Source organism: Phascolarctos cinereus, unplaced genomic scaffold, assembly GCF_003287225.1.
Source record: "Phascolarctos cinereus isolate Bilbo 61053 unplaced genomic scaffold, phaCin_HiC Scaffold_7;HRSCAF=346, whole genome shotgun sequence".
NCBI lineage: Eukaryota > Metazoa > Chordata > Mammalia > Diprotodontia > Phascolarctidae > Phascolarctos > Phascolarctos cinereus.
The window spans coordinates 31,381,403-31,409,234 of record NW_027556180.1 but is presented as its reverse complement, the minus strand read 5'-3'; the positions used below and the strand labels follow the sequence as shown (position 1 = coordinate 31,409,234).

Here is a 27,832-nt window from a genome sequence, read left to right as displayed (position 1 = left end):
ATGCTTGAGTGTCTCTTACTACAAATACAACGAAAACTTTTTTTTAACCTTTAGAAGTTTACTCAGTCCCACAACATTTATAATACAACAGTTGAGAAGATCTCGTCAGTCTGAGCACAGAATGGGATGTACTCTAGAAGCATACTAGTCCGTTTAGGAAAATGAAAACATGCTCAAATGTCCCATCATGTTGATTACATGGCTCAAGGGTGGGGGAAAAGGGAAAACCCTCAGCATCTTTCATGAAGAATCAAAACAAGCTCTGTGAGAAGGGAATTTGAGAAAGCTGATCAAAAAACGACTTCGGCATCAGATTTGCAATTCTATAGAAACGTTCTAAGCAATTTCCTATTATTTTCAGGGGCCATCATAAGCATTGCTCTTCCCAAGCTGAAGCCAAGGATGTACATACACATGAATTGTTGTTCATGAGGACTTCTAAACTGGGTGGCTAGCCAGCAGATGGCGCTATCCATCCCTCCACTGCATTGCCTTCTTCAGTAACTGCATTATGATCGTTTAATACACACAAATGATTTGACACATCTAGGTTGTCAATATATTAAATATGTTATAAAATACGTTAGCTCAAGAAGTGGAAAAACATTATCATTTCCCTCGGAACTTAAGCTAAGGAGAATGCTTTACAAAAATTAAAGCATGGATTCATTAATAACATTTTTATCAAAAAATTTTTCAAATGTTAACAGCTGCGCTTAAGTATCTGAGATGTTTGAGAGCCTCCAAGGACATAGGAATTTGCTGCCTTGCTTTCATAAATTTGATCAATTTTTCACAGAAACACAGCCCCTCAACAAATTAACCAAATTATTGCCCAGTGGAGAAATTAACGTCAGTCATATGCTATTGCTTCCTCCCCACCAAAAAAAAAAATGTTCCCTAAAGTAGCCTTTTTTCTCATTAGATGTTTTTGATGCAGCTCTGAAAAATTTTTTTCTAAAACAATAATATTAAGAGAGGCTGGGGAAAATATCTGCCTGCCTAAACAATGGCACACAAACTTCTGCCCAAACTTTCTACCAACAACTGACAAGAAAAATGTTCGTGTTAAGATCAAGCTCATGTTGGTAGTATTTCTTGGTTTTTGGTTTGTTTGTTTTTTAAGTCATACGTTTCTATAAATGTTTATTCAAAATTTCTGCATGTATTCAAATTATATAGGGTATATAATAAAACTAGTCTTATCAACTCTTGGAAATCAGAGGAAGAGCTCAGTGTAAAAGTATATAAACATGTATACTATTTACAATTTAATAAAAAAAACTTTTGTAATGAATTCAGGCTGAGACATGACACATTACTGTATCATCTGCATAAAATTAAGCCTGTGAAGTGTGTGGGAACTGTTCATTATATGAAGGACTTGAAATAAATATTTCTTTGCTCACTGTTAAATTAAAAGATAATTTTAAAGGGGTTGAAAATTTTAGAAGTAAAAGAAATTTACAAAGATTAAGTAACTTTTTACTGGATTTTATGTTGACAGTTAACTGAGCCTATCATTTATAATAACTAAGAAAAAATGTTTGGAGTGACTTTGAGAAAATGCAAGTCTCCTCCATACACTGAAGAGGTAAAGAATAACCACATGACTATCCAGTAATTTACAAGTATTAATCGACAACTAGAATACAGGATCATAAACACCTCTGTGCTTTTCTCTCTAAACTAAACAGGGCTAGTTCTGTCTACATTTACGAATGTTAACTTAGTAAAACTCAAATGAATGCACAAAAACCACATCTGATTTGTTTAAATTGATTCTTTGTTCATTCGGGGGGTACAAATTATTTTAGGGCACATAAATATCATTTATAGTGAATCACAATTCTTTAAAGTAATGAACAAGCGGCTTAAATGTTTTGCATCGCTACAAAGTGCCTAACTTGCATCCATCCTGAAAGTAGGATTTGGTAATCTCCATACAAAAAAAGAGTCCAACCATATATTTATATTTGTAAGTGGTTTCAACTAATAGTTATCAAACAGTACCTTATGAGAAACTATCAAAAGCTTAGAAAGCATGGAAAAATATTTCCAACGAATGGTGGCTTCAGTGTATATCATGGAAAACTTGAACGCTTCTATTTTAGCTCTTTTAAATAAATGGATAATTAACGTGAAATCTGGCATTAAAGAATGACAGACCTATCTGTGCAAAAAAAAAAGTGCAAGAGTTTACTTCCCCACATGGAATTCCTGTCTTGCTTCTGAAAATTATCTGAAAATCAGTAGATATCTGGATTTTTCCATGCATTAATTTATGGTGTATTAGTAGTATCTAATGGCTGCAAATTCCTGGTTTTAATGTTAAAGAGCTAAATGAACGTGGTCCATTTGCAGAGATTTTGGTAAGATTTATCTTGACGTTTAAATATACAAAAATTCTAAGTGACTTTCAAAGTGTTTCCTATTTTACAACCCAAAGAAAAACAAACCCACGATATAAACATCAGTCTGACCCCTACCTACATATAAAAACTGTACAGGGGAGAAGTGAACAGATACCAAAGCAGCTGATGTACATTAATGATAACACAACTGGTTCCCTCCCTCCCCTATCCCCAAGAATTAATATTTTCATGTCACTCTTCGGACAACTAATTAAAAGCTCAGGGATTCTAAAGAGTAAGTCCCAATTATTACTTTCAGTTCAATGGCCTGTTGCTGCCTGGAAAAAAAAAAGTAGCCTCCCACAAGCACATTTAAAGAGGGAAAAGAAAAACAAACCCCTAACATGTCAGCCGTTCCTCTTCCATAGCAGCAGAACATAATGAACCCCTCCGGCCGTTGTTGGTGGAAATTTATTCCACAGTCAGGAGAGAATCAGAGGAGTAATGTTGTCTATGGAGTCATGAATCCACCACAGCAACTTACCAAGAAAATGGCGTTCATTTTAACCCTCAGAAAAGATAGAGCTTGGACGCCTACCTTGATTTAATATTGAAGACACCAAAAATATTGTAGAAAGTGTTTCCAAAAGCAAGTGTGAAACATGGGCAACAATAAAATGGAGCACAGGGTATTCTCCGTCATACAATGCTGCTTTAGAAAGGTACACAACAGTCATTTGCATTAGAAACAGAGACAGACACCTATTTTAAAACATACGGTTTCATTGTTACTAGTTGTTTAAGATTTTTAAAAAACACTAGTACAAAGAAACAGATCTTCATTCATTTGGAAAATCTAAAAATTTGAATATATATCTATATATCTATATATCTCTCATCTCTTCACTTTCTCTGTGAACTCCAAGTCAAGAGAATGCCTCGATCTTTACACAGACAAGTGTCTGTTGAACTACAAAGCCCCGTCGGGAGAGCGCAGGGGAGTTCTCCTGGCTGGTCTCTATTCTTTAACAGCCTTGGAAGATTTCACAATCTGATGCTTCAGTTCCTTTATCATCATCTCTAGCTTTTGCCTGGCTTCTCGCTCCTGCCTGAGTTCGTCCTGAAGCTCTTGTCTGTCTGCCTCGGCATGATCCAGTCTCTGGCGAAGCTCAGCCAACTGCATGTTCAAAAAAGATAGAATACAAGATTTTTATAAATATGTTACTCCACATAACGATGAACCAATAGTTAACGAGTCACTGAAATCATCTGACATTGAAATGTCCTGCCCAATACACAATCCCCATAAATGTCATTATTTGGCTAACTGAAAACATGCCAAGTCAGGTCATGTTAGCAAGGGGCAGTTACCTCCACCAGTACAGTGCTACATGCTAAAAACAACTGGCCAAAAAAAGTCCCGGTAGAGTTTAGTTATGATGTGCCTCAAAAATGACATTTGTCAGAGTAACCTTAGGTAGAATATGTCTTGATTTAGGACTCTGCAAGCAGGACCAGGAGAAGAGGACATGGTTTAACTTCTCAAAAGAACATCGGTTAAAATCTAGCAGTACTCGACTGATCCAAATGACTTCACAGATATTCCCCATCAAGTACAGAATAAGTGACACATATTATATTCCAACTAAAGGGGGCAGAATAGAAGGTGAGACCATGTTGGCCTTGCTATAGGCCAATATAGCTTTCAATTTATCAACTGTGTCCTATGTGGTCTTCAGAATCTGGGCCTAGGGCCAGAGGAAGCAATTATTTACACAGCTCAGACCAAGGAAAAAGTGTCTGATACCCGTGGCTTCTCAGCTCAGTCCAGCCCAGCCCATTTAGAAAGGGGCATGTTCCAGGGGCCAAGTAACAAGGTTCAACCTCAGCACCAGAATCCAAGTCTGGGGTACCAAAAGAAGCCAAGCTGAAAGCAGAGGGAAGGAGAAAGTGGGGAGGGGGGGCCGCGCCACATCCAGGGCTGGTTTTTCACATCAGAAGACGAGGCATTTCTGCTACCATCGCCCAAATCACCCAGGAAAACATTCAGTGGTTACAAAGATGAAATACGGTCAGAAGAGGCCCAGCCACTCTGCAGGGACGCAGGGCTCAGGTTCCAGGGCAAAGACTTCTAAGGAGAGAACGAGGCACCCACATCTCTCTGCGGCTGACAATCTCGTGTGTGTGCGTGCACACGTGTGTGTGATCTCCCCAACTTCTCATTCTTTTCCCATTGGATTCCATGATAATTTATATTTCCGTGAAAACTACATTTTAGATAAAAATATGTTAAAGACCTGTTGGGTTGCTTTAATTATAACATTCCTATATCCTGATTTGGGGGGAGGGGGACAGATTATTTTAAACATAGTAATCTTAGTTCTATGATTCAAATCTTCAGTGCTTTAATCAAGTGATTAAGAGAGGAAACAAAAATCACGAGCTTCATAAATCTAAATGATATTCGCACTGAAATACTGGTTATATGTACTGTACTATTACAATATCTGCCATACTAAGTTAAATATAAAATTCTTCTCTAGGAGAGCAGAGACAAAAAAGAAAAAACCAGCATTAAACATATACTGGTACCCATTCTTCTACAGAATTATCTTTTTTTAATTTTTCAGCCCCAAACTACCAGTTTTCTCTCCCCTCCTCTCACCCTCCAGTTTATTCTACACTCCAGCCCAACTCAACTACTTAGCCTCCCCCAAAACAGGCCATGTTTTCTTTCCTCCACACCTTAAGCTCATGGTTTCCCCTCCACTCAAAAAATATTCCATTCCCTACCTCGCCCCCATAGCCGCCTGTGATATATTACTACCACAAGCTTCAAGTCTCCACTCAAAGGCTGCCTGCTCTGGGAAGCTGTGTCGAATGCCCATGGCCCACAGAAGATGGGGCCTTTTCCCCAGCTGATCTCACAGACCTCCGTTCTCACCTGGGCTGCATACTCAGCCTCCTTGTCTTTCTCTAAAGTGGAATCACAGGTACACTTTTGCTTCATCACTTGCTCCAGTTTCTTCTCCAAGTCCCTCTGTTCAATGTAGAATTCCTCCATCCTCTGAGCGTGCTCAGTCTGTAGAGATTCCAGCTCTTTTTGTAAATTCTGCTGTTCTTCAGTGAGTTCCTTCATGGCTTTTGAACTGCTCAGCATTTCCACTTCCTACCAAAAAAAAATCAGAAATAAATTTTTACTTTACTTCTTTCCAGTTAAAATTTTCAACTCAGAAAACAGAAACATTAGGCCATTATTACTAGTAAGGATACTATGGCAAGGATATAGAATATCAGTTTTTTTAAAACTCCTGCCTAAGTTGGCATTTTCACTGTCAAATTTCTAAATGTTCATGATTCTGAAAAGAGCTTCAAATGAAACATGGACTGTCTGTGTGTGATTTACAATCTAGGCCACAATAACTTGACTTTTCACGTTAACAAGGCAAATAAAACACAAAAAATAAAGGGTTTTTTGGCTAAATGGAAAATCATTTGAACAAGTCTTACCATCTGAAGCTGCTGCTTCTTCTGTAAGATAGAATTCAATTTCTCTTGTTTTTTGACGTAGGTTCTCATCACTTCCTCCATGATTTTCCCCTTATCGTCCTCACAACTGATATCCTTGATAATCGATGGCCACAGAGTTGGGGTCTCTTGGGCCCTTTCCATCTTGCTGGTTTCTGCATCTGTGCCACAAGCCTTGGGTTCCAATTTCCTTTTATTTGTAGAACTGGTTGACATGGATGGATCTTTAAGGGGAATTAAATAATTGCAATAATTAAATAAAAATAAAATAAAAGCAATTAAATAATTGAAAACTATCTTACTTAAAATATGGAAGGCAGAGTAAAAACTATGGGTAATCTGCAAAATAAAAGGCAATTCAATGCAAGAGCTACATAAGTGCATGTCTCTAATTATTATTTAAGTATTCAGAATACAAAAATCTGATTTTTTTAAAAGGCGGGAATGTGTTCAGGAAGGGAGATAATGTAATACTACATATATTTTGGAAATTTCAATTAACACGTGGTTAAAACAAAACACTTGAGTCATCCTGAGAAGCCCTTGATGATGACTGATGCTGTGAGCACACTCACCTAGACGGCTGCCCAGGTCTTGACTGGATTTGAGATCCACCTTCTCTTGCTCCTCGAGGGAAAGTTCTGGATAAGAGGCACTTTGCGTGATTTGCTGCTGGCATAAGATTTCTCAGGCTGCCCTGGCAGAGACCTGTTCCCTTCCGCCACTTTGGCCCCTGCTTTCGTGACCTCTTTACATGGCGACACGGCTGAAGTAAGCGACACATTTGGAGCAACCACTTTATCACACATGTACAGGTAGTAGCTGAGGAGACACAATGAGGAAAAAAATCAGGTTTAATTTTTAAATCTACAAGTAAAATGGAAATTGACAATTTTCCATTGTTTTATTCAAAATGTCCGGAAGCCAACTCTCCAAAAAGTGACAAGAGCCTGCCCTAAATCAAGGTAAGGGAATAAAATTATCCACACGAGGGGCCCTTGTCACTGCATAAGGAGCCAAACACACCTCCTTCTGCACCCTTTTTGCAAGGAAAAGGGTGGAAAAATCACTCCTTTAGCTCTCCCCTAAAACAACAGGGCTGAGCACAGAAAGGTTCACACACACTTGGGCAGCACTGTGGTAGATGAGGCTGTCCCAGGACACAGCAGTCACTTCTGGCTGCTTGCGAGGCCTATTTTTATCCCCAGAGCTGCTCCAAGGCCACAGGGAATCCGTGCTCTGCTCCTGTGTGGCTGCTGTCTGGTTCAGCACCATGCTGTGTGGATACAAGCCAGGTCTCTTTGTAAGCCTCCCCGTGGTCCTAACTTCCTGGGGCTTCTGGCAACACCAGGAGGCTAAGTGGAATCTGACCTCAGTCCAGCTACTAGCAAGTGCACAAGAGCATGCACACCCACAGAAGGGGCAAAGCCCAAAGTACAAGGGTGCCTTTAAACTAATCCCACAAGATGATCTTCCCTAAATATTTGAGCACTTGCATGACAACACACTAGGCTTATACACAATTAAAGGCAACAGGCAAACCCATGGTGGGCATGTACTATTGGGCCGGTCATATAGCAAAATCTAGGGATAACTGGCAGAGAGCTTATGTACTCTACACACACACAACACACCCCCATTCGGGATGCTGGGTGTACCCTTCTGGAGGAGCCAGAGGACCTGGGTGTCACACCAGGTAAAAATGCACAGCAAGATTGTGAGCTCCATTCCCAGAGGGAGGGAGGCCCCCTGCTGATGAGATCACAGGGCCATTGCTAGAGCAGTAGTTAGTGAGACTGAACACTGACCCAAAGCTGCTTGGGAGGCTAATTAATTAACAGGCTTATGGGATAAGTTAATGAACATGAAAATACCAAATTATAATTACAAATGACTTATCAAATTAACAGTGCTAAATTATAGAACAAAGGAACTTTCTGTGACATTAAAGAGGCTGCCTACAAAAGCCACTCAACACAGCAAAGGCAACCCCCCCCAATTACCTTTAACACCATCCCTTAGATTCCTGGTCCTCCAGTTGCCTTCTTCCTTTAACCCTCCCCCCCTTTTTTTTAAAATCATCTCTCTCCGATTCACCAGCCCTGGTACTCCCCCAACATGACTAAGGACCAGCAAACTTAATCCAACGGCCAAAGGCCTGCTTACAGCTCCACTCTTTCACAGGCCTCAAATCAAGCACTTCTCCTTCTGCCTTCACTTGGTTCCCAGCCTCCCAACTCAGCCAGCTTCCTAGGTTCAAAGATGTCTTTCCTCCACTCTCCTGCTCTTCCAGACCATGCTTTATACTGATGCAGAGAGCCAGACATTTCAGGCCTTGCTCACAACCTTCAAGAGGCTCCCTCTTGTCTGCTGACCATAGCACTGACGGCCTGCCCGCCGTGATCTGGTGCCACCTTCTCTTGAAAGTCATTTCTCATGCTACTTGCTTTCAATAGTCTCTGCTTGAGCTGAGCTGGACAAGTCATACACTGTGCACGCCTACCTCCATCCCTTTCTACACATCGTTTCCCTGTCCAGAACATCCATTCCCCCAACCTGCTCCATCTGTACCCATCATCCAATTTACCACGAAGGGCCAAACTCAGATGCTATTTCCTCTAGGTAGATAATGCTCCATGATCCTCACCACCAACAATGACCTTTCCTTCCTCCATTCGCACATGTACATTGCTGGCCCCTGCCTGACACATTCAAGTACTATTATACATTAGTTATTTGTGGATTTCATAACTCCCTATTGATGGCTAAGCTTCATTAGAAGAGATTGTCTTATTTAAACTTTATTACCACCACCACCACCCCCCGAGGGTAGCATGGGGCTTACACACAGTAGGCACTTTTAAAAAGATCTAATGAATTTAAGTTCAGGGCATCCAGAGCAAGGCAAGGGCTCTCTCCATTTCCAGACTTGGTGAATGCATATTATCCAAGAGAAAAACTGAGTAACAAGAGAAAATGAAGTTACGAATCTTAGATGTTCTCAGTGAAAAGATGAATAATTCTTATGTAGATCTGAAGCAACTAAGAAAGCTTCTATGTATTAGAGTAAACATTTAAAAGGTAATATTAGAGGAAAGGCAATTCACATACTTCTAAAGATGATGCAGTTAAAAAAAGCCCACACCAATGGACTCTTCCTCTAGGACCTGGCACACTCAATAGGACTCAACGGAATGGAAAACCAAAATACCCATTTCCATTCTCGAGCTTTCCTGTACCTTTAGGCAAATTTACTACCAAACCGAATTGTATTAATTTTGCTATGCTAACAAATATAAACCGAAATATATGTCTACCCAAAATGCCCTTTTTCAAAAATATCGATTTTGGATTTTTAAAGTCAACTTTTGAATAATAAAGAAAGAAAAAGTTTAAAAAAAAGATGGCTGCTTACCTGGGATGAATGAATGAAGGAGGCTGAGAAACAGAGTCACCTTCCTGCTTTATAACTGGATACCACGAAGGCAATTCCAGTCCTGGGGGTGATTCTGCCTGCAAAAGAGGGAAGGACGCACAGTATCATTCAATATTCATCTTCTAATATAACAGTTCTTCCTAAATGAAAAAAATATGCAATAATGTAGTTTCACCAAGTATACAAATATAACTGTTCCTTAGTTAACAACAAAATTTTTTCAACTTACAGAACTCATGAATTATCCAAAGTGCATTTTCAAGTACAAAGCCCCCCTAAACTTATAAAATTCCCATTCTACTTTGTCCCTGCAGTTGCCAGCAGCCAGAGTGCTTCCCTACCACACTGCAAGTGCTCAATTCTAATAAACTAACCAATGTTCCATACTATTTCGACAGAGGCCAAAAGCAAGACCATTTTGCCCTTCTGATATAACAGCACCCACTAAAAGGGGCCATCCATCAGCAGAGCAATTCCTCCCTTCAACAGCTAGGACAGACAAGTCAGCAAGCTTTTATCCCAAAGCAGCACCCAAAGCTGCTAAGGAAGGGGAAAAGAAGCAAAGGAAAAAGGGTTCTCACTGCTTTTTTAATGGGGGGAGGGGCAGATTCCCTTTACAAACATATTTCTGTATTACAGTAACTACCATATTCTTAAGGGGAAAAAACAGGCACAGATGATGGCAGCAGAGAAAAATAGCAAGAAGATGGGAATGAATAGGAAAGAAAGGGCAAATCAGATGGGATGAGGGCAATGGAGAGAATTAGTATAAGGCAGAACAAGAGAAGAGAGAGGGAAAATATGAACGTACATTCTATTTACCAACCACATAGCACCAAGGAGACTGGACAGCCTAGCCAAATCTTTAGCCTTCCCTGGGGAAGACATACTGAATTACAAGAGACTAGACATACAGCTTTTGCCTTGTACGTTCCCAGCTACTTCTACTAACAGGATACAATATGAAACCCTGCCATTTAATTTTCATAACAATCCATAGCTAAAGTGAAAAGAATCATAAGGCAGAGTATCTAACACAAAAGGAGTTTCTTCATCTTAATAAAATCACAGACCAATAGAACTAGAAAGGACGTTAAAAGATCACCTGATCCTTCTAGACCAGAACAGGTCCAGTCCCTTCCTGTGACTTTCCAGGAACATCCTGCAGTGGCCCACACAGGGACCTTATTGCCCATTCAACAGCAGATGGCAAAACTTTGGAGCTGCATCTGACCTCTTCATCTCTCTCTCTCCCCTCCAGTCTCCTCCACCCTGTTCTATCAGCAGATATCCTGGACTCCCACTTTCCTGGGAAGTGAAAAGCCATCTGCTGGGAACTCCCCTCCTCTGTCTCCTATTTCCAAACTGCTCTTCTCCCTCATCACCACCCTGGCCTTCACTGTTTTTTCTAAGAAGAGGTGGTCCTTGTTGCCAAGGCCAACCCTTTGACCAGTACTTTCAATCCTAGGCTCCCATCTCCTCCAGGAAGGAACTCTGGTGATCATTTCCACCCACCCAGTCTTCTCTCTTCCTACCTCCTGGTTCTTTCCCTGCCACCTACAAACATTCTCTAGTCTAACCCGTCCTTTAAAAAAAAAACCCTCACTGGCCCCTGCTATGCCATCAAGCTGGCATCCTAGATCTCCCTTCTTTCAATGTCAACTTCTAAAAAATCTATGTTCCCTGCTTCACCACCTACTCACTTCTGAAGCCTCACAGCCTGATCTATGACCCCACAACACTACTAAAATGAGCTTCTGTTTCAGACACTTCACTCTCTGGATTCTCCTCTCACCTGGCTTTTAACGCCTCAGTCCTCGATGCTGAGTTATCATTAAACTTGGATTCCCACACACTCCCCTCCCCACCAAGACACTGTCCTGGTGCCTCTGCCCTTCTCTCTTGATGATCTCATCACTCCTCATGGGTCTAATAGTCTCACTTCTTGGAAGGTAACTATCAAATCTATATATCTAGCCTTAATCTTTCCTGAATTCAAGGCCCATGTTCTCAACTGCTTATTGACATCTGTACCTGGATAGTCCACAGATGTCTCAAATTTAAAATGTAAAATGTCTAAAATTGTAAAACTGTATTTCCAAAAAGGTCTGATCCTCCCAGTCACTGTTCATATCCCAAGTTTTCTTTCTCCCTCACTGCCCCCAATATTCAATCAACCGCCAAGTCTGCTGATTCTCCCTCCATTAACCTCTCCCACCCATCCCCTTCTTTCTCCTCACGTGGCTGTTGTATTTCCAGCACCCTCCCTCCCTCCCCTAGAATACTGTAATTGGTTTCCCTGACTCCAGAATCTCCCTTCTCTGATCCACCTGCCCGCCTGCCAAAGTAATCTTCCCAGGGCACAGGTCTGGCCCTGGTGGCAACCCCTGTCTATTCTAGACTAACTAGGACAGACTTTGCTTGGCACTCACACCTCATTTTTCTTCTAGCCCTTATTTCTGACCTATTTCACTATTCCCCTTTACAGACTCAAATTTCTGGTCAAAATGGACTGCTTCATAACTTGACCTCTGAGCTTTCACAAGCCATTCCCCGTGCCTGGAATATACTCCTTCCCTTATTTCTGCCTCAGAGGAAACTTGGCTTCCTTTGCTCCATGGCAATGTCCTCATGAAGCCTTTTCTGGACTACCTCCCCAGGTGCCAATGCTTTGCCCCTTCCTTCTTTTCATCTACCATACTGACTTGTACACAACTTGTATTCCACTGGTAGAATATAAGCTCCCTGAGAGGGGCAGCTAGGTGGTGCAGTGGTTAGAGCGCATGGCCTGGAGTCAGGAAGACTTGAGTTTAAATGTGGCCTCAGACACCTACCGGCTGTGTGACCCTGGGCAAGTCACTTAACCCTGTTTGCCTCAGTTTCCTCATCTGTAAAATGAGCTGGAGAAAGAAATGGCAAACCACTTTGCCAAGAAAGCCCCAAATGGGGTTATAGAGAGTCAGACATGACTGACCAACAACCACAATAGTTCCCTGAGAGCAGGCACTATTTTGTTCTTGCCTCTGTATATCCTTCATACTCAGAAGCACTTAATATCAGATGAACTGAGCAAGACATTCCTACACCAACACCAGTATTATATTTCTCCCCACTACCCATCCCTCCAGGCTGCATCTTTCAATGAACTACAAAGGAATCCCTAGAATTACTGGGAGAATGCTATACCAAATGAGTTGCACAAAGGATGGGGAAAAAATACATGAAAGGACTATAATAAAATGATTGAGATTAATTTCACTAAGTTTGGCTACAGTAAACAATAAATTATCCTAACTGCATGTTAGGAACAATCGAGGAAACACACACTAAGCAACGAACCATTCGCAGATGCAGAGTGGATTCTCTTATCCCTTCTGTATTTGTGTCAACTGACAAATTAGGACTTCAAAAAGGAACAAAGTGATTCTGCTGCACAGCAGTGAGGCAGCTACAAAGCAGGAATAAAAATGAGCTCAAGCAACAGTGATCTGGCCCCAGGCCTTTCAACAGGGCAGTAAGTTGTATATTTCATCTATTTAGCCACAAAACGCACCATGCTGCTTAACAAAGAAACAGATCAAGGTAAAGCCTGGTGATTGCCATTCCCAAAGGGAGAATGTTTACCTCTGGTGCACAAGCTAAATTTCAGACACCTCAACCCAATCTTTTAAAATCTCTCTTTAATTTATGAAACTATATAAAATTTCTTACGATGGAAGGAAAGATTCATTTAATTAGGATTTATCAGAAATGGTTGACTCTTTAAATCTAGTTAAAAGTCCTCAGCAGTACATGAACTGATGCAAAGTGAAGGGAGCAGAACCAGCAGAACATTATACACAGTAACAGCAATATCGTATGATGAAGAACTGTGAATAACTTAGCTATTCTCAGCAACACAATAATCCAAGGCAATCCCAAAGGACTCATGATGAAAAATGCTATCCATCTCCAGAATCAACTGATGGAGTCTGAATACAGATCAACGCATACTACTTTTCACTTTGTTTTTAATGTTTTCTTTCACAACATGACTAATATGAAATGTTTTCCATAATTTCACAAGTATAACCTATATCAAATTGCTTACTAGACTGTCTAAGGGAGAGGAGGGAGGAGAAAATTTGGACCTCAAATTTTTTTTAATGGATTTTTAAAATTGCTTTTTCATGTAACTGGGAGGGAAATTAAATATTAATTTTTTAAAAGTCCTAAGCAAAATGTGCTCCTTTCCAAATGCTCATCTACCTCTTTGATTTAACACACTGTCTTGATCAAAACTCCTTTAAGAAGTGAATCTTCTAACAAAAACCCAGTGTACAATGATCATGTAACAATCTATATTAGTCTCTCAGACGGAAAATAATGCAAATTATATTTGGGAAGAAAATTTAAATAGCACGTTCTTCACTCTATTTTCTGCAGGAAGGAGCATGCCTAATTGAATATGTTTTGTTGATAAGTTACTAAGTTTAGAACCTTAAAATTTTAAAGTATTAAGAACCATTTCATCCATCTCCAGTTTCACGCACAAATATTGCAACTTGTACTAAAATTCAAATGTTTCAAAATTATTAGCCACTATGCTCAAAAATTAAAGAAGTGTAAAATGGTTACTGCATAAATAAATACTTGGGTCTTAACCTGGAGTCTGTAAATATGGTTTTTGAAAAATACACATTTTGACAACTTCATTTCAAATAATTGGTTTCCTTTGTGTGTAAAAAATCATAGTGAACCCTAGAAGGGGCTCTAGGGTTCACTAGAGTGTCAAAAGGGGTCAGTGACACAAGAAAGATAAAGAATTTCTGCTATATAGTCTAATTATTCTGTCATCACACATTAATCTGATTTATTCTTCACCAGTTTAAAATCATGTTCTTTCAAATATGTTCCAGTAACATACTAAATAACATGGGAAACACTTCCTCATAGTCATGCTGGGATCAGCATGGGCTACACCATCAATTAATTACAAGTGCAGATCACAACCTCTGCCAGCCTCAGCACAGTCATCATGAGTTACTGCAGCCAAAAAGTGTTGTGACTTGGTAGCCAACATTCTGACAACGATGAGGCTCTTTAAAGAGCCGCCAGTCTGGCACCAAACCTATGGAAGCCCTTCCAGATTGGTAGGCCCTAGTACTCCACTCCCATGCCATGATGAGACAGTGGACTTCAAGAGTGTTAGTATGTTACAAAGATCTATCCAGAATCAAACACTTACTGAAGACTTTCCTTAATAGTTTTAATATCAGGAATTAGAAAATTAGTGCTACAGTAGATAAATGTCAGAAAATGTATTTAATATCAAAATCATACAAGATAACGCTGAGGAAGGACTATAATTAAACCCTCAATTGCCATGTCCACAAGACTCACAACCAACCACTAAGAGTGGAGAGATAGATATATAGAGAACGGTACTCACTACTTTATCCAAAATGTTCATTGAATAACAGATTCACAAATAAATGTATCTACCTAGTGAGTTATCTATCAGCATCACTCACACACATGTAAAATCAGTAGTCTGCATTCCTAAATGCCTGTACCATGAAGAAAATTAAATTCTCACTATTTACTCCGGATGTGATATTGGCTGGTAACGATCCCAAGCATGCAAGGACGTGCTGACCCACTTAGTTAATTACTGCAACTTTAGGCACAGAGTGAACATACCTGTTTAACAATTTTTCCTATGTGTAGTAGTAAGAAATTCAAGTACTCTATACAAGATAATTTCATAGTAAAATACAAAAGGCACACTACTAGACAGCTAGACCTAAAATTAAAAAAATCATACAGAAAAAAACTAAACACCTTAGTGTATTAGACTTCCTCCAGCTCTCATCATGTTATAGATGAGCAATTCAACAACTAAAATAAAGAGAAGTGTTACAAAGTAACTAGAAAACATACTACATGAATTCTATAGACAGGATTTTTAAAAATAGCTCAGCTTTCCTGCTCTCCACCTCCTGAGAGGAGCAATGGTCTAAAAGTGAAAAAGAAAACACACATCTTGTTGGCCACGGCCTATGTGTGAGTTTGTCTTGCTTGACTATGCTCATTTGTTATAAGGACTGTGTTTTTTCTTTTCTTTTCTTTTCTTTTTTTTTACTTAGAGGGATGGAAGCATAGAGGGGAGGCTAATGATAACATTACTAAAAAAAAAAGTGGGTCATTGAAACATTTTTTTTAAATGCAAAGAAGAGAACAGAAGGTTAAAAGGAGATACAGACAAGTAGGCTAGCTTTGAAAGTAACATGCTGAATTTATTTTATATAGAAAAAAGCAAGCTGTACATAACAGATTCATATTTCCTCATTTATCTTCTTTTTATGTTCTACTTTGTATACAGAAATGCTTTTTTTTGGCGTTTGTTAAATTCACAATATTTTTTAAATAAATAAAACGAAGGGCTTGAGCTTCTGATATCCTTTTCAGCATCTTTTGAAAATAAAAATTAAATTTTTAAAAGCTCAGCTTTGCACACAATCATATGATAATCATTAGTTTTAACATCTTTAATGTAAAAAAAAAAGTGACAAATGTGATCCAAGCCCTTCTGTTGCTTCTGTTACCTTATTGTGAGGCCTGAAGCAAATTAAAATGATGGTAGGCTTTGATTTAGCTTTAAACGCCTGGTGCTCATACCTGAATGAGCCTTGTGTAGGCTGGAAAGGCGCAGACACAAAGTGTTATAATAAATGTGCAACTCTTGCTTTAAATGATCAACAAGAAACAACGTGCAAAACAGCCAGTTGATAATGTTCCTGTATATCAAAACTCTTAGAAAAAACCCACTACAACCTTGTTTTTTTCCTTTTTATAAGACCAGGAAATTGTCAAATTCTTTTCTTAGGCTAGAATTCTGTCATGTTCAATCAAGATAAGGACCAGCCTCTGGAATGTGGATGAAGAAATTCCACCAACGAAGGTGAGTCTTAGACCGTCAGTAACCTAAAGCACACTGAGAAGACAGCCAGAATGTGTCTGGGGTGGGACTTGAACCCGGGCCTGCCTGGATTTAAGATCAGCTCTCTCTTCATTATGCTGTTATCCAATACTCCCTCAAAAGCACCAGCTGCTTGGAAACCTTTCATCACAGAGCTAATTTATCACTGATATAACACGTATTAAGCACCTGTGACATATGACATAAAAAGACTGCTGATTCTCAGTGACAGTGACAAGCTTTGACTTGTGCCTCCTCCATGAAGCCTCAGCCCAGCTTTGGGTCTCTCGCTCCTCAGATTTTCCCAGACCCCTTGGTCCAGTTCGACCCTTTGCCCTATCCCTCCCAACCTTGTAGGGTATTCATCCGTGCACAGATGCCATCCCCCACGAGAATTGGAGCTCTTCAATGTTTGAGAGGGGCTATCTCCCTAGTGCTGAACACTGTTTTCACACTGGAGATGATAATTAAATTAAATTCACAATCCCAACTAAAAAATACATTTTTTCCAAACAAAAATATTATAGCTCATAGAGCAAAACAAGACAGACAAGGAAAGAAGAAAAAAATAATATGTGCCCCAAATAACCATACTTCACTATGTTACAGACTTAGGATAATTATTACACAGTTTGTCACCAAATGATGTACATTTAGAATTCTGTAAAATCATGATTGAGAAGCACAGCATACCATTTAGACTCTCCATTTGACAGAAGTTTTTAGATAGATAAAGCCTTTATTTTAGATAGATCAAAGCATTTTGGAGATGCCATAAATACTTCTCTCATTTGGATTCCATTAATCTCAGTAATCATGGCAGGGATATCACAGGATTTTAAGGCTGGAAGGGACAATATGAGTCCATTCCCTTCATTTTACAAATGAAAAAAAAATGGAAGCCCAGACTAGTCAAGTGACTTACTCAGAAACACAAAATGTCAGAGCTAGATGGAGCCTCAGCCTGAAACTGAAGAATTAGCTCACTCTCTCCCCCAAATGGAACAAGTAATGAAAAGGAGAGCCAAGATCTGTGCCCTGGCCTTCTGACTATAAATCAAACACTCTTTTTCCCCATAGAGCAATTAAACCAGAAAGTCTAGGTAGCCTCATCACTCATAAGGAGATGCAAACAAAATATCAGAAGGTAAACAAAGGCAGGAGGGAGATGATAGAGCCAGTGTAAGATGCCAAGGATCATTAAGAAAAAGTCATGAAGAGAGTATACCGCTCTCAAGGTCACTAAGAACCTGCAGATGTTATTTCCGCCTTTATGGTGAACACACTACTACCACCACCTCCCTCCAGGTGGGTTTCAGCACTTTTCCAGTAGGTAGTGAGCAGGCTGCTCGAACCTTGTGCCACAAAGAAGGGCTTCTTAAAGCCAGCCCATTTGGGCCTCCCCAGTGACCCAAACTCAGCTGGTGCTCATCCCCAGGACACCTCTGGTTTGTTAGGACTTTTCTCTGCATAAAAATATATTTATGATTCCTCTCCTCCCTAATAATCATGGGCAAGTACTGGCAAGAGGATTGGCCATGGAGTCAAAAGCTCTGGATGTAAGTCACCTCTTTGCTAGCCACCTCCTTGCTAGCTACTAGCAAAGCACGGATCTGAGCCTACACTTCCTCATCTATAAATAGGGTTATTTAAGGGAGAGAAAATCTTTGGAGAATGACAGCTATATCTAAAAAAACAAGCTTCAACATTTAAAATATATATATAGGGGCAGCTAGGTGGGGCAGTGGATAGAGCATTAGCCCTGAAGTCAGGAGGACCCGAGTTCAAATCTGGGCTCAGACACTTGACACTAGTTGTGAGACCCTGGGCAAGTCACTTAACCCCATTGCGTAGCCCCCCAAAAAAAATGTGTGTGTGTGTGTGTGTGTGTGTGTGTGTGTGTGTGTGTATAAAATATGGATTTACCAATACCTAATTTACCTGCCTCACAGTAAATTTTAATGGTCAGATGAAAATGTATCTAAAACTACTTACTTTATAAACTAAAATCTGCACTATAAAGTTGTTAAATGTTCTTCTGATCATGAAGGTTCGAGCTTCTACCTCAGAAATTATTTTGCATGAAATTTGCACATTGGTGATTTAATGCCAAAAGGAAAAATTATGTCAAAGTATAATTCTGAAATTAGAGGTAGAGTTAGATGTCTTTTGTATCCCCTCCAGTGCTACAGAAAGCAAACAATGAAGATTTATTGACTGGTGGATAAGTCAAAGCTGAAAAAGAATACTCCACTATTAGCTTCCATTATGATTTTGTCTTTATTGCTTTTTTAACATTCTGAGCCCAAATTATTATTCTAGAGTTTATCTATATGGAATAATGTTCTGAATAAAGATTAAATGTAGATTTAAGCTATTTTTGATCCTTAAATGGAGTTTATCACAGTTCATTAACATTTTACTCAGAAATGACTTCACGTCCCTGACCCACAAACAGACTCTAATGGAACTGAAATCACTGAAATTCTTTACACCTTCCCTAGTTTTTCCAGATACATAACCAATCAATGCACACACAGCTAACAAAGTACTTTTCTCTGGTTACACAAGGTTAAGATGCCACCCAGGAAAGATTGCCTTTTACCCAAGACAAATACTCTACATTTCCCCTCTTTTTACTCTCCTCTCATTTCCACGCCCAGTGAAACATTTATATATCAGATAAATAGTTTGACTTTGCCTCTACTGCTTTCAAAAATCCTTTTTTTTTTTAGGAGGGGAAGCCAACTTGTGATGAAAGCCTTATTTCTTAAGCCGTAAGGTGGCACTACTCCCAAACCACTTCTAAACATCTGACCCACAGCCGTTCTTCCAAATGCCACGAGTGGAAGCACGGACCACTGGTGCAATAGCAAAGGGACAATCGTAACTGGCCTCAGCTCTGTTAAGATGCTCAGCCAAAAGGTTCTCCTTCGCCAGGTAGACTGAAACCATTACTTTACCCCGAAGCAGGTCTGGATTACTCCAAATTTTCAGCCCAATAATCAAACCTCTTAACCAGCAAGTTCCAAGTCACTGAAGTCCAGCAGAAAATGGCAACAGTTTCTAATTCTTCTATCACACTTGTAGTCAACAGCTTTCTGGCATACTTTCAGTCAAACTACTTAAGGACTTAACTGTTACTATCTATACAAAAAGAAGACATGCTACATTTGAACCTTTAAGGCCCCCTTCCACTCTCTGAAAACCCTGCGTTTCCATTCATCATTATGGGGACAGTTGGCTAAGTCCTAAGTTACATTTTAGTAACAGAGCTTTCATTTTCACCTGTATTATCTCATGCCAACACATAAGCTCAATTTAAGGTTCTAAAAATGTTTTCCCATGTGTCCCTCATGTGGGCCCATGTTCCCTATCTCACCGCCATCAACTTACTGGATACCTCATCCTCAATTACCCCAATTTATCTATGAAATAGTTAACAAGTATGAAACTATGAATTATGAAATAGTATTACTATGAAATAGTAACAATTTTCTGGAAGAGTAAAAACTTACTACAAGTGATATAGCAAATAACGGCCAATATTAGCTAATGATACTTAATAAGAATACTAGTTAAAATACATTTTAGTGTAGCACTGTATGGAGTTACCCAGACAACCGATTTTTACCAACTAGCAAACTTGTGAGGAAAATCTGTGTTCCACTGGCAAGGATGTTATTTCACACACCAAAAAGGTCAAGAGTTTCAAGAAGGGAAATAGGTGTAGATTTTGCACTATCTCCTGAAGGAGTAATGATTATTGATAAAGAAAATGCAAAGCAAAGATTGTAGTAGACATTTTTTTAAAAGTTAGATTTTAGAAAATGTTACAAAATAAGAAGATTAATCATCATTTTAGCCTCTTTGCTTTTTTTTCCCCAAAAACCTCACTAATCCTGTGGGTGTAAGGGGGGAACCAAAACAAATTCATGAAAAATCACAATTAGGAAATGTCCCTTAATGTCAACATTACAAAATCTATGTTTAATATGCTTATTTATAACCTTTCTCTCAGATAAGACAGAGGCAAACTTGATTTCAACCTCTGACTGATTAAAGAATTAATACTCTAAAGCAACAGGATTTACCATATAATTTTAAAAGGGCAACAAGATATATGCTTACTATTTGTATGTGCTCTAAGTAACCAGTGGTCAGTTCTAACCAAACCATTAAAAGAGGGAGGGGGAGAATAGCTTTAATTTACAGGAAGCAACAGGGGGAAAAAATCCATCCAAGTAGATTTCACAGCAAATAATTTTTCATTGACAAACTTAGAAGTACACTCTTAGTCATTTAAAGGTAGCAGGAAAATAATTTTTAAAAAATATATCCCCAAAGTCTAGGATTTTACTCACTACAATCACGAAAATATTCAGGACCTTGGAAGTTCTGTCCCTAGACATTCATCTTCACTGCATGCACCTCCTTGTATTTCTTATTTTACTTTAAATTATTTAGAAATATCAACAATTTTTCCAAGTAAAGGAAAGCGTATCAGAAACAAGGGTGCCATTTTGCTTTTTCCTCATCAGGATTACTTCAGTTCCATGAAACAAGGGGCAACAGTCTATTAATTTTAAACCTTTTTTTTTTTAAATAAAATCTAGAGAACAAAGCTTCAGCTATATAAACACAAATTAAATTACCAATTGTTTTGGCTTACAAAATAAATATAATTCTATCTATATAATAGATATTAATACATGAAAGACATTGTTAAAACATGAAGGCAGAAAGGTGTTTGTTTTTGGTCATATCATGCCCAAGCACACGTGTGTGTGTGTGTGTGTATTAAACAGATTAGTTTGAGTTGAGTTTGGGAATTCAGAAGCAGCCAACTCACTATAATGTGTACCTATATACTGTTAGAAACAGAAAATGCATTAGGCCAGCCAAGCACTTCCTTTTTAGCCCATTCTAAGATGTCTATATATTTTAGGCTTACATTCATGCTAATAGGATTAGGGGACTGGACCTGTGATTTCACTGGTATAAGGAATTCCCATGAGAGACAATTCCTTCCACCAAAATAGTCAGCACCTCCTCTACAACTTACAAAGTATCTCAGAACATTCAGAGGATTGAAGAAATTAACCAGACTACAAAGTGTCAGGGTCTTCCTGGCTTCAGGTGAAATCTTTACACATACTTATACACAGCTTAAAAAAAAAACATACTTAGATGAATTTAAAAGGCTACTAATGGGTCTAACACAGTTGCTTTTTCAAATTTGTTTTTTTTTCCTAAGATTTCCTATTACAATATCTTCTGCTTTCTGAAAACTGTTGAAAAATACAAATATAAGCAAGAGAGCAGGGAGGTAGTGTAGATACAGTGCTGAGCTTAGGGTCCAGGGACCAGACTGAGCTCAGATTCTAACTCTGACACTGAGCCACTGGGTGACCCTGGACAACACCCTGATCTCTCAAGTTGCAAGCTTCTTCATCTGAGGGTATCTAGCCACCAAGCGTTACTGTCAGGCTCAAATGAGGCCAGGTATTTAAAGAATCTTGCAAATTTTCAAGTTACTTAAATGTAATTAACGAATCTAACTAGAACCCTCTGGGGTGCACAATATTCCAATTTACTATGTATATGGCCTTTATAACAGAACCACATCACAGACTGCAGATGAGTTTTAACCTTAATAAAACCAAAAGACATTCCCACATCATTTTATTCCTTTAGTTTGGGCTAAGCATATGCAAGGAAACATATCTTCCTTTCCCCCAGGGTTCTAACATTTCCTATCCTATAGACCTTTAACACAATAAGCACCACAAATTCCACGGCAGAACCAGGATGTCATCAGAAAGGTCAATCTTTACCCTCATTTGTTTACAGGTGGGACATCATTCATATAAAAAGGAGGGGTTCTTTTCACATACATATACAATTTCTATAAGTGAGGTAACTCGTACGAAGGTAAGCAAAATTGTGTGTAAATCTGAAAAACTGAAGATGTGAAGTGTCACTTTGCTAAAAAGGAAAAAAAAAACCTGAGCCTACCCCTACGGGAATATGGCAATGAACCACAACTTCAGGAGTGACTTACTTTACAGAGGAGCAGGAAACAAGCATTTATTTAGCACCTACTATATGCCAGGTACTGTGCTATTGGGAGCCAGGCAGGAAACAACACTTCCAAACCTACCTGATTTAAACAGTCCACAGTAATACACCCTGGCAAAAGCAAATCTTCTCTTTCATTTTATATCACCAGAACTGAGCAGATAACATAATTCTCATATCTTTAAAGGGCAATATTTTCATGCTCAGGGCAAGAAATCAAAAGTCTATTCCTAGTTACGTTCCTTACTATATACTAGTATTTACATGCCCTGTGACCTTCAAGCAGTCAGTTCATCTGTGTCTCATTTTCTTCTTCTTCTGGAAAAAAGGAACACTCAGGGATGTTTTGAAGAATTAAGAGCTAAATAGCTACTATTGTGACCAAAGATTTTCAGGTGAAACATGATTTACTGCTTTCAATCAATTTCAATCAATTTGCCCACCAGAACGAAGTACTAAGACATTCAAAAAAAGAGGGTTATATATGAATTAAGAAAGCTAGTTTAGGGAGGGAAACATATAGCTTTGTTTAAAATGTGCAGGGGCTGGACTGGAAAACTAACCTTATCAGCATCATTATCACAAAGGGTTTTTCCCCCCTTTCCTACTGCTTTATCTAAATTTATCCCTTTCTATTTTTTTTGCTCATTTTTCCTATTTAGATTACCCTATACCATAGTAAATACAGTCTTTTTAAAAAAATCAGTTACTATAAAACATTCAATTATTCTGATACTGGAATCACAAGTCCTTCAGACAAATTTTTTTTCTACATCACATTTCAAAGACCATAACATCTGAATAGTCCAGTAGGGAAATGATGCCAAAAATCATTGGTGTGTCACTCAAAAATGCCAACTGGGGCAAACCACGAGATGTCTCTGTGGCTCATTTATCCCATTTGCAAAAGGAGCTAATGCTTAAAAGTAAATGATCATGAATCACAGAAACAGCACAGTTAGCTTCCATTTATCTACATGAAGTAATGATATTCTCTCATTTGGCTACATTTATAACCACTTCACGGCTTCTTAAGATGCATCAAGTTACATTTCTAAAATCTACCAAATGCAATCTTAAAAGGCTCTTTGATTCTGAAATAATCAATGCACTTCTAGAAAAATATGTATCCCACTTCCAATCAGAACAAACGGGTGCCTTTTTAAATGCTAGAATGAAAGCACTTACTTTGGACTGAGCTCTCTTTCCACTCCGGACACTAAATTTCTCCTTCATTTCCTCTAAAAGACTGTTGAGTTTCTTTTCTTCTGGTGTCCCTAAGTATTTTTGGTTTACGTGGAGATAGCAAGGCCATTTGGCTGATTCAAAGCCCCAGTGGCAGGTCCTCTTGTCAGGGGATCTATGCGAATGCATCACAAACGTCTGGGGTGCAAACATTCCACAGCATTCCAGACACTGTATACATGGTGCATCGGGCTGAACATAAAACTGGGGCGCAAATAAGCCCTGGCATTTGCCCAAGCACTCATGTTCCACCTCAAAGGCCCTGCCAGTTTCTTGTAACTGGGCCAAGGAATTTTTAGCAGGAAGCATGCTACCATTTTGAGGGCAGGTACGTGGACGGAGCAAGGCATTGCACAGTCTTTGAGCATCAGTGAGTGTGATTAGCCCACAGGATGGGGCATTAAACGGAAGGATTCCCAAGACCTTCAGGATGTGAAGCTGTTCCGAGGTGCACCTCGAACAATATATGTACAAGTCATCACACACAGTATTTATTTGCTGGAGTGAAAAATCCCGGAGCACAGAATTCAAGACTTGAGGCAAACACAGTCTCTTTTCTCCTCCAACCTGGAAACAAGAAATCGATTCCCCCTCCAAGACAGTCTGAGTAAGTTCTGTGGAACTATCTGGAGGAATGAGCAAAGGTCCAGGAAGAATTTGAGGTGACGGGAGAGGCAAGAATACAGTAGGTGACATGCTTTCTTGGGAATAACGAGCTGAAAATGCTGCAGGCCCACCCAGGGAGCTCTGACTACTTAAGTGGAATTGTGCCAGTGTGTGCTTTAAACTGGGATTTAAATGTAAAGGTTCAGACACTGAATTACAGCTGGATTTGGCCTTTTCCCCATCTGTCTCCATTGGAGCTTCACCATAGTCATCCATGTTCTCCTTCTTTACGGCTGGTAACGTATCCATCAGCACTTTCCCATTTACATGCATTTCTGTCATCATTTTTTTCATGGGAGGGCTGCCCTCATCTCTCAGCCCATTCCGTTTTTTACTGGAGCCCCGAACCAAAGGGAAGCTAGTTTGGAGAGTTTCCATGGCTGAACTGTTTAAGCTTCAAATGATTAAGTAGGAAATTCGCATCTTAGTTTGGTTTGTTCTGCAAGAAAATAAGACAACGTTTAAAGTAGCTTCACTCGCGGTCACAGCATCTCTTTTTAAAGAAAGCTTTGATTTACTCAAGAGATCCTACACCTTCACTTTAGTTCCTTCAATAAAATGTGGCTGTCACTTTCATACTGTGAAGTATAAAAGTATTTAACCTTTTAGTCTCAAATTCCAAGAATAAAGTACATACCACATTTTAAAGTCTAATTAAACCTTACTTCCTGGATTCTTCAGGTATATTTATTAAAAAAAAATTCAAGTCATTAATTATCTCATTTTGAGATACGCTGACCCAACTCCATTCTTCTAAAGTACAATATCAGAGATATTTGCCAGTATTTGTGGCCATATATAAGAGAAGCACACATGTCAAAATGTTTTTAACAGTGAAGATAAATTTAAAATTCACCTGAGGATACTGGAAAAATGTACTCCTCCAAAAGACAGTCTACATTAGCAGACAAATAAAAAGCTGTCTATAACTGGCCCTGCAGTGATGTCAGTAGAGATGACCACTGTCTATATCTCCAGCTGGATTTCTGCAACCAGAAGTAACAGCACCTAAAGAAAAATCTGCCGGATTTTCGCCTTGGGCAACTCCTTTCAATTAATCTGTAAAAAAGAGAGGGTGGAGACAAGGAAAAGTTATATTTGAATGTGTTCCAATGGGACCAAAGGTTCCATTTGAAAGCAACTTCTCAATGGTGAAGCAAGTTCATTTACAAGGGGTGATATTTTTTAATGATTTATTTACATCAGTTAATTTGGTGGCTATTTATTTAAATAATTTCATTGGAAGACCCTCAATTTAAACTTGAAGGTGGCTTGAAAAGGGTGTCCAGAGCAATCAGAGGCAGAGATACATCTGGTGGGCAGTACAGGGGCTAACTCACAATATACAGAACTACACAATGGCTTCACTCGAATCAACTCACCCAAAGCTAATCACTAGGGAGCCTCTTTCAACTGCCATTACAACCAGAATAATTTACTTACTGCATTCCCTAATATCATTCGAAAGAATTAACTCCAAGTACTTACAGGAAAGGGGGAAAATAGTGTTCAAATCAGCACTCACCCTCTCGTGGGTAAATATTGATGGTCTAATCCAAATCGCATTGATTTTTTTTTTGCATTAATTGCCTGGTATAGCTGAATTATTTTTTGTATCGTCATGAAATCAAAGGTTCATTTTTTTTTAAATGTAGGTAAATCCGCAAGGTGACAAAATTTGCCTGCTGCAAATAGGGACTAACTATATGCTCCAATCCTTTGACCCTCTAACCTTGAACAAGGCTAATATGAGACAAAAAAAAAAAAGCAGTTGCAGACACTGTTCACAAAGAATGCAAATGGAGGAAGGGGAAAGGAAAAGAGGGGGTGGGAAATCCTCCTTCAACTTCCTTCTCAGGAAAAGAAATTGGAGTGGGGGTGGAGAACAGGAGACGCTGCTGCCCGAACTACTCACTCCATCCATCTCAACAAGCGAAAGGAAGGACAGCAGGAGAACTAGGAACCCGCTGACTTCAACCCCACCGCAGAGAGACAACTCAAACAGCGAAGCGCAAGAGGAATCACCTGGAGAACGGGGGATTCCCCAAACCCTCAAAGTCCTTTACACCCACGCGGAGTCAAGCACGCAATCTCAAAACCCTAGGGAAGGGTGGGGGAGGCAGGACACCAGGAATCGAGCTGGGGTGGGTAGGTGGGAGTCCTCCTCCTCCACAACCCGACGGGGACGTCCCCAGCCCTCCCCCGGCCAGTCCGCCCCGGGGAACAAGTCTAGCCTCTAACAGGGTGGAGGCTGGTGGGGGTGGGGGGAAACAAGGGGACACACGGGTGGAAATCCCCTTCCTTTCCTCACCCACCCTCGCATCCTCTCTCCCTATCTGCGGCCCCTGAAACTAAACGGAGCTCGCTGGTCAAGGATCGGTCAGCAGATGGGGTGCGGGCAGAGCGAAGACACTAGTGAAAGTCCCTTTCTGCCTCTTCCAGGGAGGGTCCCTTGGGAGGGACATCCCAAGCCCCCTCCCTCTATCCCCCCTACCCGGGAACGGAAAAAGACCATCAGAGGAGGGAGCGTAGGTGAGCGGAGGCAGAAGTCTCCTTTTGCCATTCCGCACCCCACCCCAACATCTCTATCCCCTTCCGTCGCTACCCCCACTTCGGGAACTAGGCGCCACTCAAGCCGGGGCGGGGGCACGGGGGGAGGGGGGAGGAAGATGGGGTGGGGGTGGGGAGAGGAAGACACCGGAGGGGAGCGGCAGACGGAGATGGGGGAGGGAAGACGCGGGGGGGGGAGGAGATCAAGAGACAGACACGGGGGGAGGGGTGGACCCGGAGGGGGCAGACAGGGGGGAGGGGGTAGACTCGAGAAGGTGGACTCAGGCGAAAGGGAAGACCGGGAAGGGAAGACAGGGCAGACGGGGGTGGGAGCCCTCCCCCTCCCTAGCCCGGTGGTCCCCAGCGCCCCTCTTCGCCGCCCTCCCCCTAACTGGGCGGACGGCGGAGGGGACGCGGGGGGGGTGGCGACACGAGCGGAAGCCCCCCCCTGCCCAAGCCCGCAGAGCCTGGTCCGGACTGGCCCCCGCGCCCCACCCGGGCGGCTCGGCTGCCCGGCCGAGGCGAGGGCATCCCCGGCGGGCGCCGAGGTCAAGTGCAGCCGCGGCCCCCGGCCCCCCGCCTGCTCCCCTGCCCGCGGGCCCCGCCGCGCCGGGCCGGGCCGTACCTGCGCTGCTCCCCCGGGCTCTGCCGCCGCCGCTCCGAGGCTCCCCCGGTCTCCGCCGGCGCCGCCGCTCAGAACCCCCCGCCCCCCCCATGGCTACACACAGCCAGCCCTCTGACGTCAGCGGGCACACAGACCGCCCACGTCACTGCGGAGACACAGCTTCCCGCAGACGCCGCCGCCACCGCCGCCGTCTCCGGCAGCCCGGGGGAGGGGCCGCGGGGGAGGGGGGAGGGGCGGGCCGCGCCGCCGTCCGCGCGCGCCCCCCGGCCCCAGCGTTCTATTGTGGCTCTGGCCCCGCCCCGCGCTCCCCGCCCGGCGCGCCGCCGACGCCGGGCCGCGCGCGCCCGGCTCCCCTCCTCCCTCCCCCGCCCGCAGGGCTCCCTGGG

General features: G+C 41.0%; 1 protein-coding gene across 1 annotated transcript; it reads right to left on the bottom strand.

Moving 5' to 3' along the window:
* Positions 1–1,768: 1,768 nt before the first annotated feature.
* Positions 1,769–27,553, bottom strand: SKIL (SKI like proto-oncogene). Its single transcript, XM_020980328.2, is given in 9 exon segments — positions 1,769–3,531; positions 5,299–5,523; positions 5,865–6,106; positions 6,458–6,535; positions 6,538–6,704; positions 9,298–9,395; positions 23,549–24,710; positions 25,128–25,330; positions 27,447–27,553. Coding segments are annotated over 7 exon segments (2,070 nt in total). The 5' UTR covers positions 24,650–24,710; positions 25,128–25,330; positions 27,447–27,553; the 3' UTR covers positions 1,769–3,372.
* Positions 27,554–27,832: the final 279 nt, after the last annotated feature.